At 42.9% G+C, this 12,107-nt stretch overlaps 1 protein-coding gene across 1 annotated transcript in view; it reads left to right on the forward strand.

Moving 5' to 3' along the window:
- Positions 1-371: 371 nt before the first annotated feature.
- B3GAT2 (beta-1,3-glucuronyltransferase 2) overlaps positions 372-12,107 on the forward strand; it is a 57,327-nt gene continuing 45,591 nt past the window's right edge. The window contains exon 1 of the mRNA XM_012750298.3: positions 372-980. Coding sequence (XP_012605752.1) covers positions 390-980 — 591 coding nt within the window. The 5' untranslated portion in view covers positions 372-389. The remainder of the gene's footprint in view (positions 981-12,107) is intronic.

Raw genomic sequence — 12,107 nt, forward strand, 5'->3', positions numbered from 1 at the left:
GCGCCGGTTCCCGGCTCCCACTCTTCGGAAAGAGCGCGGTGGGGACCGCCGCCTTCCCTGCTCTCGGCACAACTCCTGGGCCAGCAGCGCGCGGCTGGACGAGTCCTGCTTCCCGCCAGCTCACCCGGAGTGGGGGGCAGCCCCTGCCTGCCCGCCCTGCAGCCCTAGCTTCCCCCGAACCTGCGTGGATCCCCCACGCCCGGGTGGTGAGCCCCGGACGCCCGCGTGGTGAGCCCGGCGGCTCGTGGTCCCCGCAGCACCCCTGGCCCCATGGACAGAGCACCAGCTGCGGCTTCCTGAGTGCCGGCACCGCTGCCGTCCAGGCTGCGCGCTGGGGTCCCTTGGCTCGTCCCCCTCTGGGGTATCTGAGAGGCCGCGAAGCGCGCACCATGAAGTCCGTGCTGGTCAGCCGCTTTTTCATCCTACTGCCCTGGATCCTAATCGTCATCATCATGCTCGACGTGGACACGCGCAGGCCCGCGGCCCCGCTCACCCCGCGCCCCTACTTCTCTCCCTATGCAGTGGGCCGCGGGGGCCCACGACTCCCGCTCCGCAGGGGCGGCCCGGTGCGTGGGGCAGAAAAGCGCAACGAGTCCCGGCAGCAGCCGCAGCCGCAGCCGCAGCTGCCCACCATCTATGCCATCACGCCCACCTACAGCCGGCCGGTGCAGAAAGCTGAGCTGACCCGCCTGGCCAACACGTTCCGCCAGGTGGCGCAGCTGCACTGGATCCTGGTGGAGGACGCGGCGGCGCGCAGCGAGCTGGTGAGCCGCTTCCTGGCGCGGGCCGGGCTGCCCAGCACGCACCTGCACGTGCCCACGCCGCGGCGCTACAAGCGGCCCGGGCTGCCGCGCGCCACCGAGCAGCGCAACGCCGGCCTCGCCTGGCTGCGCCAGAGGCACCAGCACCAGCGCGCGCAGCCCGGCGTGCTGTTCTTCGCGGACGACGACAACACCTACAGTCTGGAGCTCTTCCAGGAGGTAGCGGCCGGCCAGCCCCACTGGGGGAGAGGGGGAGAGGGCCGGAGGGGACTCCGGGCCGGGCCGGGCAGCCGCAACACTCCCCCGTGCGCTGCTCCTGCACTTTTGAGTTCTCAGTTCTCGGTGCGCGCATTCGGGACACCCAGTGGAGCTGCTCCTCGCAGGCAGTCCGCAGCCTCCTCTAGCCACGGGGGTGGAGGGGGGGGTGTGAGAGTGCCACTGTGGCTCAAAGGGTCTGCTTTAAGGCTCTCTGTCTCCAGATTGGGCCAAAGGAAACGCACAGGTGTTAGGCGCGGGCATGATTTCTAGGGACCGGGTTCTGGCTGGCCTGAAGCTGCAGCCCGGACCTGGAGACGCTGTCTGTGAGGCAGGCTGCGAGAGATCCGAGAGGGACCCTGCACGGTAGGGGGATAGGCTTGGTGTCCTCTGAGGCCCTTACAGTGCACAGAGCTGTGATTCTGAGTCTAGACCCAAACAGGGAGGAAGGTGGAGATGGTTAGCCTAGAGACAAGTTACTTCTAGTACAGTCCCCTGGCACGAAAATGGTTGTTAGTGAAAACATTGACTTCTATGTGGGGTCCTCCCTTCCTCTCTACCCCGCACCTCACAATAGTCCTTTCCAACCCTGAAGGTTACCTTTCCCACGCACGCGCCCCCTACCCCTCAGGTAAACCCTTTCTGTCAAATGAGATTGTTCTGCCCTGCGGTTATGTCTTTTTGCAGCCCGAGGTACCATCTGGTCTGACCAGTCCCTTTTCCCAAACTTTCTCTGAGGCCTCTTTTTGAAGAGTTAGCCAGGCCGCACTTGCCCGGGGCCACTGTGTTTTGCTGCTGTCTGAGGTCTGGAGTGCAGCCCGGCCACCTGCTGCTGAGATGGCCCATGGGTCCCTTGGAAAGTCCCCCGCCCGCGCGCGCACAGCCAACAGGCAGTGTTAGAACAGGTGTTCTTTCTTGAGGCTGGTGTTTTACAGTGTGTGTGTGCAGTCTGCCAATGAGACAGATTTGCGTGGTTTTGTAGTTTCTTCTTCCCTGTTCACAATTATAGCTTAAATGCAATCTTGATTTCTTTGATGTCCTGCGAGACTGTTGCCTTCCTTCACCTGAAACGTCTTGATATTCTGCCTCTGAAGAGAAAAATGCAATGTCCCTTCTCTCAAGTAAACTGGACATCTGAAAAAACACTATGCATGAGCTGGACACTGAACTGGTAAAATAATCTGTGTGTCTAAGTAATCAAGTACTCTAACTGCCCTCCACACTTTAATCCTAATCTCGACCTCAGCTCAAAGCTATTCTGTACTCTTCCAGTTTAATTTTTCTGTGTGGCTTTTAAAAATCCACTTCTTAAAGGTAATTGCTACCTTCATTTCCATTTATCCTCCCCTTCATGAATAAAAAGAGTAGTAATTGCTCTTCACCATTTCTTCTCCTCCTTTCACTGCAGAGGGCTTTCTTTCCATATTTCTCCAGAGAAATACATGAGCTTGGCATTGTATAATATGGTCTATAACCAAGATTAGACATACCATCTGATTTTTTTTAATTGGGTTTTTATTTTGATCCTGCTACGGTACTCTTTCCCCAAAAAGAAGTGACTTGCATTCTGAAGCAAAGACTTTACATTTTAATGCACCATAATTTTTTTTTTTATAATAGCTTCTCAGACAAGCAACAATGCACCATAATTTTAAACCCCAAAGTATTTTTCCCCCTTCTACAACTTAGAAGTTGCCTTATCGGTGAAAAGGCATGGTCTTGTTTAAGTAAAATAGTGGGCGTTGCTGTTAATGAACCTTGTAGGAGGTTAGATAGTGAAGGGAGAATGATTCGGTTTATTCCCAGATTCTGTCCTGTTGGTGTGAGATGTTAGATGGCTGGAAGAGTTGGCACACACAGGCAGTGAAACGCTTCAGGACACAGCCTTCCTTTGATGCCTCCCAGCTGAAAGGAGGGCTTGTTGGTGGGGGATATTAGGCAACAAGAGAAAAAAGCCAGTAGTTTTTTCATTGGATTATGGGGCATGGGTGAGAGGTGGGGGAAAGAAAATAAAGAAGGTAAGGGGGGAAAATGGTATTGTCAAAAGGAAATTATAAAGGAAAACATAAACAACTTTCACGACACTAAAATTTTGTACAATTGGAAGTAATAAAATAATCAAATTATGTTTATCTTAAAATAAGAGTATATGTAACTATTTTTTATGGAGTGGTGTCACATATATAAAATATACAACAAAATGTGTGTGTGGGGGGGGGGGATTGTTGTTGTTGTTTTAAGCATAATAGGCATGGCATACTTAGAATTGGTCTTCTAGTCCCTGAACATTTCTCCCAAACAGTAATTTTAAGACTAGTACCTTTCTCTGCCACCACCACCGCATTTTTGGGATAGATGAGGCCTCTGTTCGCCATATATATATATTCAGTTTTCCTTATCACAGCTAATTCTTTTCCTTGCATGGCAAGCACCAGTGAACCCATTGGATTAGTGGAATTTGTAAATTCTTAGACTTGTACATTTTTCCAGAACTTGAAATTTTTTAATAAACCCTTAGCTTATTAACGAGATAGTTTATCATATACCCATCCTTGGATTAATAAATCCATGTAGCTTATAGTCTAGACATTGTTCCCTGGAAGGACCAGGCAAGACATTTAAAAGCTGTAGCTCTGTGGGGAAAAGGGAAGATATTGCCCAGGGATGCTGTCGGGCTGAGGCATATATCTCAGCCCTCTGTATTGTGCACACACACAAATTAGTTTTTAAGTAATTCACAGTACTTAAGGAAAGAATGTCCCAAGTCAGCCTTCATCTTTTATTCATAATGCTTCTAATTTCCATGGTTGATGTTAAAGAAGATAAGATAAAAGGAGGAAAATGAACCAGGTACAAATTAGCTCACTAAGTATTGGCTGCAAATGAAGGAAAGTAAAGGATGAAAGGTCTCAAAATTAAATTAAAGACGCAACAGGCAATCTGTGTTCAATTATTCCTCCCTAGTAACTGGAATGGTGCTTTTTTTCCCTCCCATACAGCTAACTAATTTTCAGCCTCTCTTTTCAACTGAGCTGTGCTGCCCAGAAAAAAAATATTTGCATTGAACAATCCTACCTTAACAGCCAAATCCATTTGCAAATGAAGCTCAGTGTGAGTTTTAGCCACAGAAAATGGTGCTGTCCATTGCAGAAGGAGGTGGCAGGGTTTTTTCAAGTTGCAAGTACCTTAACTACTCCTCCTGTTCTTCCTGTGGCATTGATGGGATTTCTCACTATGGATCACAGGTAATCCTGCCTGCATGTGCACCTTATCGATCTAACTCTCTGGGAAAGCTTATTTGCAAAGGATTTAAGCTGCTTTAATAAAAGCCACAACTACAGATAAATGTGACTTTATATCTAGTCATATTTTCCAATGACACTATTGATCACATTTCTGTTCTTTGCTAGAAAACCTTCAAAGCTTTCTTTACTTTAAAGCAGATGCTTTTCAGGTGAAGTTGGTTTCACCTTTGGAAATCAATTGAATTGAAAGGTTGAAAAATAGCACTTTCCCAGTAAGAAAAAAAAAACCTTCAGAAATGTTAAATTTAATGAGGTAAAGCTGGAAGACAGACTGTCTCTGAGACACTTAAGGGGCTCATGAAAGGAGTCAGTGAATGAGGCTGCATCATGAAGATGTTTCTGGAAAGCGATGAACTAGAGAGAGTCCTTGTTTGGATGTTTTGTTGGGTGCTGTTAAGCTATTGGTATACTTGGCAGGTGGAGGAGTTGAGGGTTAATTGTGTCTTGTTCCTTTTTCTAAAGCATTTGTGTGCTTCCCCTTTACATGCTGCTTGTTGGAGCCATAATCCAAAGGATATTCAAGTTCACAATGTTTGATACTTTTCTCCCTAAATAGTAATTCTGTATATGTTTCCTGAATAGAGATACAAGATTTACCCATTTTTATGCTTGATACATTTACTTTGTGTAAGGTAATTTATCTTTTTAAAGTGAAGAAACCTACAAGGTTCATAAAAAGATGATTTTACCTGAAATGTGCCCCTTGCCTTTTGTTTCTCCCCATCTGAAGTCATATTAATAGTCATGCCATAGGTATGATAAAATGCAAGAATTTCATAAAAATATGTATATGAAACTACAGCCAATTTTCTTAGGCTATAAATGTTAAATCTATAGATTATCCTTACTCTCCCTGGGTGTACAGTACTTGATTTATGGTTCATTTTTGACAGAATTTTCTTTGGAAACCACTTGGATTTTGATATTTTAATCAGCCAGAAGTAACAATTTGGGTTTAAAAGACATTCTTCCTTCTGCCTCTTCCTTTTGTCTTTTTCCATCATTCTTTCTTCTTCAACCTAGTTTTCACTGATTATTCTCTCTCATGAATAGACATGAAAACATGTTTGGATTATTGTTCAGTGTAATGAATGTTGTGTCTTTTAAACATTTAGCTGTTGTCTGCTTCTTAGAAACTATAGCGGGTGGCTCCATTTTCTTCTGTCTACTCCACTTGCCTCTAAATTACAAGCTGGTAAATTTTCTCTTGTGTGAACAGTAATGGAATAGTAATTGCTTTTAAGGCATGCTGTAAAAGCAAAATAGAAGAACGAAAGTCAACAGTCTTATTAAGTCTTTCAGGTGGTATTGTGTGTATGCGTGTGTGTGTGTGTGTGTGTGTGTGTGTGTGTGTGTGTGTGTTTGGTACAGAATTCAGTAATGTTTAGATATGTCTATTGGAACCTTTTTTTTTTGAGACAAGGTCTTTGTCGCCCAGGCTGGAGTGCAGTGGCATGGTTATTCAAACCTTTTGGATGCTGATGGGATATTTGTTCATTCTGTATAAGTTAATGCATTATTGTATATTTAATTCACAGTGCAGTTGAAGCATGAAATTTAGGTTTCACATGGTTCTTAAATTCTCACACCAAAACACAAATAAAATTGTGTCAATCTATTAATAGGTAGGTAGGAAGGAAGGTTTAGAATAGATCTCCAATTCATAGAAATAAAACTAAGATAATTCATTGTTCGTGCCTGGTAATTTTTGTATACAATTTTAAATGTTAAAAATACCTTTACCATGGATACAAGCAAAATATAGTTGACATCAATTGAGCATTTACTATAGACAAGGAACCACCCTTAGAGTTTTACATGTATTACCTTATTTAATCCTATGACACTTGCTGAGCTAGGTACTAATACTGTCTCTTCCCACCCCCCCCCATACTAATGCTGATATTTAGATATGAACATAGTCCTTTGGTGAGTACAGGGGACTTAAACAAGTACAACCTGACTGTAATATACTTGTTTACCTCTGATTGATTAACATAATCAGTATCTCCATTTCTAAAAGAAGTACCAAGAATTAACTGGAAAAGGTCATGTAGGCATTATGTGGCAGAGACAGGATTTTGAACCCAAGGACTCTGGTTCTGGAGCCTGCACTATTTACTATCCTGAAGCTCATCTCATTGAACATGTGCAATCAGATGGAAATATGTCATTATAATAAGACAAGCATTTTATAAATAGGAGTCCTCTGTTATTTTTGCTATCTTCTGGCATACTTGAACTCAGGTCTTTCTTCTTGACTATATTGTATGTATTTGTTTTGTAGAACAAGATCTGGATATAGGTATACATTGTGGAATGACTTAAGATAATTAACCAATCCATTACCTCACATAGTTATCATTTTCTGTGTGGAGAGCATTGAATATCTACTGTCAGGCCAGGCACGGTGGCTCACTCCTGTAATCCTAGCACTCTGGGAGACCAAGGCAGGCGGATTGCTCAAGGTCAGGAGTTCAAAACCAGCCTGAGCAAGAGCAAGACCCCGTCTCTATCATAAATAGAAAGAAATTAATTGGCAACTGATATATATAGAAAAAAGATTAGCCGGGCATGGTGGCGCATGCCTGTAGTCCCAGCTACTCGGGAGGCTGAGGCAGGAGGATCGCTTGAGCCCAGGAGATTGAGGTTGCTGTGAGCTAGGCTGACGCCATGGCACTCACTCTAGCCTGGGCAACAAAGCGAGACTCTCTCAAAAAAAAAAAAAAAAAAGAAAAGAAAATCTACTTTCAGCAATTTTCAAGTATACAATACTTTGTTAATAACTATAACTGCATTATAGTTACATATTGTTGTACAATTATACACGTACAACTGATCTGAACTTATTCTTCCTGAAATTGTGTATCCTTTGGCCAAACATCTCCCCAATCCCACCCCTACCTTTTTTTCTCCTGATACCATTTGGTCTTATGAAAATTTTTTTCTCCTCCTTCACCATCGCTAATTTATATAGACCATTTGATATTAGATTGGTTTTTCAGGGTAGGGAAAAACTGCCACATTAGTATACAAACTGTAGTCTTACATATTATTTTAAACTATGTAGTCTTGTGAAAAAAAATTGATAGTTTCTGCAAGATAAGATATTACAATTTTTTCCTCAGTTGAGATATATATATATATATATATATATATATATATATACACACACACACACACATACATCAGCAACTTTGTTTCATAGGCATGTGTCTTGTCAGGGCAGACAGAATTGAATGGAAGAATAATTTTCAGGGTAGAATGGGAATGGGAGAAAATATGGAATTGTTTCAAGTGGGCTTAGCAGGGGTCCTCAAACTTTTTAAACAGGGGGCCAGTTCAACTGTCCCTCAGACCGTTGGAGGACCGGACTATAGTTTAAAAAAAAACTATGAACAAATTCCTATGCACGCTGCACATATCTTATTTTGAAGTAAAAAAAACAAATGGGCAAAAATACCCATATGTAGCCTGCGGGCTGTAGTTTGAGGACGCCTGACTTAGGGGTTTACTATTAGGACACAGGAGAGGAGCTGAGGGCCTGAGCCAATTGGAGTTGAAGTTAATGTGGCTGAGACAGCTCCCCTTGGGAGCACAGAGATTTGCTCTGAGGAACCTTTGTTCCCCACGCTAGTGTGCTCCCTGTGCCCGCGGCCTACACTGCCAGATTCACTTGACTGCCCACTTGTTGGTAGGAGGTGTGTTAATTTTCTCATTTGACTTCTTCTGGGATTAGGGATTTCCTTGGATTAGAAACAAAAATACGTCATTGGTCGAGTCTTCCAGTGTGCTAAACAACTTGGAGATGTCTGTGCTAAGGAGGGCAGTCACGTTCTCTAGCATAAGTCAGATTATTTGGTCTTTGTTCTAAACGTAACTAAAACTCAGTAGTTCTCAAAATCAATCTCCTCCATCTGTGGGAAGAGAACTTTAAACAGTATGCATGTTACATGCTGAATTCAAGACTGTTGTTCCTTCAGCTTGAACTGTATGTATTTATAAATTCCACCTTCACCTGTCTCATGAAAGCTGAGTGTGCTAACTGCTGACCATTCTCCATTAACTGAGATTTCAGTTACCTAAAAAAAAATTATGTCTTAGCAGTCATAGTGTATTACTCTGCAAGATTCCTTCTACCTACCTGAACTCCAACATTACCACGTGCAAAAGTTATTTGAATGTAATGCGTCAGTATGCCTTCCCTATTACTTAACAAATTTTGAGTGCCAATTATGTGTCAGGCACTGTGCTTAATTAAAGCAGAGGGGATTACAGCTGTGGACAGAGAGCATCCCAGTCCTTGCAGACTGCTGTTTGGACTAAAGATGCACACTATGATCACTGCGTGTTGACAGCAATGCAGGTGCCTGGGAATGTAAAGCCGAGGCACCTGCTGGAGTAGTTGTAGGAGTAGCAGCAGAGGAAGTGACATCTGAGCTGGCAGTAAAGGACAACAGGCCCTCATGGGTGATGCAGCAGGGAGGAAAGAGCTCTCCAGGGAGAGGGAGCCATACTTGTGAACCTGGGAAAATAGGATGCGGGGAACATTCAGAGACCTGAAAGATGCTCTTGACAGCAGGAGGCCAAGATGATGAGATGATGAGATGGAGAAGTAGGCAGCCCCATTTTCAACTCCTGGGTGTGATTCTTATCTTTGAGAGAAGCTTTCGAATCTCCCCAAACCTGTCCTATAAAAATAAAAAACGTCATCAATTCCTCTGCATTTGGAAGTGGTATCTAAGTCATGCCCATTCTTCCTGGATACTGTCATGTCCTTACGTTAACCTGTGAATTTGAAAGTGTACATAGCAGTGTGAGGACCGTGCTTTTGGATTGATTGATTGCACCTGGTTTACAGAATATCCATTAGGCAAATATCTGACCTCTAATTTGTTCAACAGACCTTGGATAAGGTGGGGAGTAAATTGATGGAAAAATTATAGATAAGTACTGGTCCATCTAGTCGTACCAAGGAAGTGGTAATGTAGGCTTTTGCGGATTCTTTATAGCACCTAACATCACGTGAAATAATATAGTACCTATATATGTATTTCATTTATTTGTTTCTTTCACTAGAATACAAGGGTAATAATTTTCTTTTATTTACTGCTGTATCTCTACTGTCCAGAGCAGTGCCTAGCTTGTAGTAAATGCTATTTGTTGAATGAATGAATTATCAGATGCTTAGAAGCTGAAGGAATTTGTTACAAAAGGAAGTTAATCCCAGCAAGGAGTCTTTGTACAGAGGTTGTCATTCAGATCACAGTTTTGAAGTCTGTGTTGTATGTCTAAGATTATATTGAGTCTATTAAATAGTAACTTAAAGATAAATGTGGCCCCTACTCTGATTCTAAGAGCTTTCATGCTAAAAGGAGAGAGGAGGGGGAGGGAGGGTCATGAATATTTATGTATGTAGCAAGGCACCCCCATCAGTAGCCATTGCGGGGAGGTGCGTCCAGGTAGTTGTGAGCCAGTTGAATATTACGCCTCTTCACCCATGTGAAAGGCTGGGCGCTGGTGGGGAGCTCAAACAGCCGTAACAGCCCCTTGTTCAAATGCAGCTTCACCATGTAGTGGTTGCGTTAATTGAGAAGGGTTGCCTGCCTCCTGTGATTGCCAATAGTACTGAACTATAAGTATTAGTTATTTTCACCTTGTTCTTTGTGCTGTGGGAGACTGCCCCAATTGAGGATATACCAGATAACTGCTCTGTCTCAGTTTGTTAAGTTCTTCTAAATGCTCTGCTCCTGACATCTGGGTGATGTTTCCAGAGGCCTGGGGCGAGGAGGAGGTAGAAGTACTTGACTTTCCCAAATTAGTTTGTACCCAAGTGGAACTATATAAATTGGGTATCTTAATTACACCATTGGGTGCTACTAGAGTGATCGGAGAGAAAAGAGTTAAATAGGGCTTGTCTACAAAGAGTCCTGGGAATGAGATGTGAGATAAAATGCATCTAAAGGACATTTGAGGTGGAGAGGAAGTAAAGGGTGTTCTCCTGTGGGTTCTGAGGCCTGTGGCTGACTAATAATTATGTAAAAGCAAGGAAGTTAGCTTGCATGTAGCTCAGATCAGGATGCTAAACTTCCTGCAGGTCCTGGGTGTGGTTTTTAATTACCATATAGCCCCAGGACCTAGCCTGGACCTAGGGCATACTTAGTACATGATAGATTGATTATTGCTGGCATTAATGAATGAATCAAAGAAATAGTATGTTACAAAGGAGAGGGCAGCTTAATAGGGAGGAATAAAAGAGATTTATAAAGCACATGATTAGAAGCAATAGTTTGATATATATTTTTTTAAGGGTCATTTCCTGGGCTGGCAAGGTTAGGAATATTCTTCTGTCCAGCACCTATTGCAGGAGGCAGAGAGGATCCCAGGCCAGCCTTGCCTTAGGCCCATCCCCCTCACAGCCTCACCTGGGGACACCAGGCCCCTAGCTGGTCTTCAGCCCACCGGGGCCTAGTAGGAAGCCCCAATAAGCTTGTTTCTCTTTTCTCAAACACTGCTTAGATTTTCATAAATAAAAACATTCTAAAGTTTATTTTCTGCCATAGTGAGGACAGTGTAGCAGTTGGAGAATGTGTGTGTTTGCCTGCCCACAGGTCCTCCTGGCTGTCCCCTTACCTGTGAACGCAGAGGCTGCCCCCCTTGTTCTTTCTTCACACACCCTCCAGGTCTGTTCCTGGCAAGAATTGTGGTCAGATTTAGGGGTCCTATGCAGTGGTCCTCGATATTTTCTGTTCACATAATTCCTAAAAGAATTTTGTAAAAGTATACATATACTCTCTGGGATGTTTTCAAATTGACATCTAAATTTTCAAAATCATTTTAAATAATTGCAAAGCCTGTGATGTATAGTGTATTATAAATGTTGGCATTTGTAAATGAAACTTAAATATATCCAGTAGATTCCATAAATACTATAACAGTTTGATACATTCATTAATAGATTTTTCGATAACATTTGGAAATTTTATATTGCCCCTTTTTCTGTTTCCATTTCCCCTCAGGATTTTATCCTCGAATAATATTTTGAGGTTCAGGGTCATTTATTGATCCTCCTTATCAGACATATCTGCAATGACAAAAATTACGAATACAGATAGAAGTTAAAATCTTTTAAAAATCCTATCAGCCTCTGTCTTAAAAACTCTTTAGGATTGACTTAACATTACCATTAGTATCGGTAAACAGTTAATCAAAACAACATAAATGTTAGACTTGTGTAATTAGCAATTAAGCATAAATGCTACATTTATTGGAAATTGATATCTTACTCACATGGATGGAGCATTTTTATGTGGTTGATTATATATTCTGTATCCATTGAATATTGTAAATTGCTAGAAAAACATAGGATTTAGTATAAATTATGTTCCTGTTAGGCCAACTTCATTTACATAAAGAAGTAAATAAGATGAAAAGCATTTCCCTACAGCATTGTTCCTCTATTTTTTTAATTCTCATGCTTTAAGACAAAAATCATATGGCAATATTTCAGCAAATGCTATTTTAATGATCTGTTGATGACTCTAGGTCCCCTTCAATTTTGTTGAATGCAAATAATTAGAAACCTCTGGCCTCCCAAACGATTTATTACCCATTCATTAGAGACATTGACATTCTTAATAAAGACAGTAATATTTCTAACTATCTTTGTTTATGGCCCTGGAGGTTTTACCAGGTAGGATGGTGCATTTAATACAGTTCAGGATGGGTGAGAAATAGACCCTCCTGTGCAGTGGGAGAAGGTGGGGGCAGAGGACAGAACCTGCCC

Source organism: Microcebus murinus, chromosome 5, assembly GCF_040939455.1.
Source record: "Microcebus murinus isolate Inina chromosome 5, M.murinus_Inina_mat1.0, whole genome shotgun sequence".
NCBI classification, from domain to species: Eukaryota; Metazoa; Chordata; class Mammalia; order Primates; family Cheirogaleidae; genus Microcebus; species Microcebus murinus.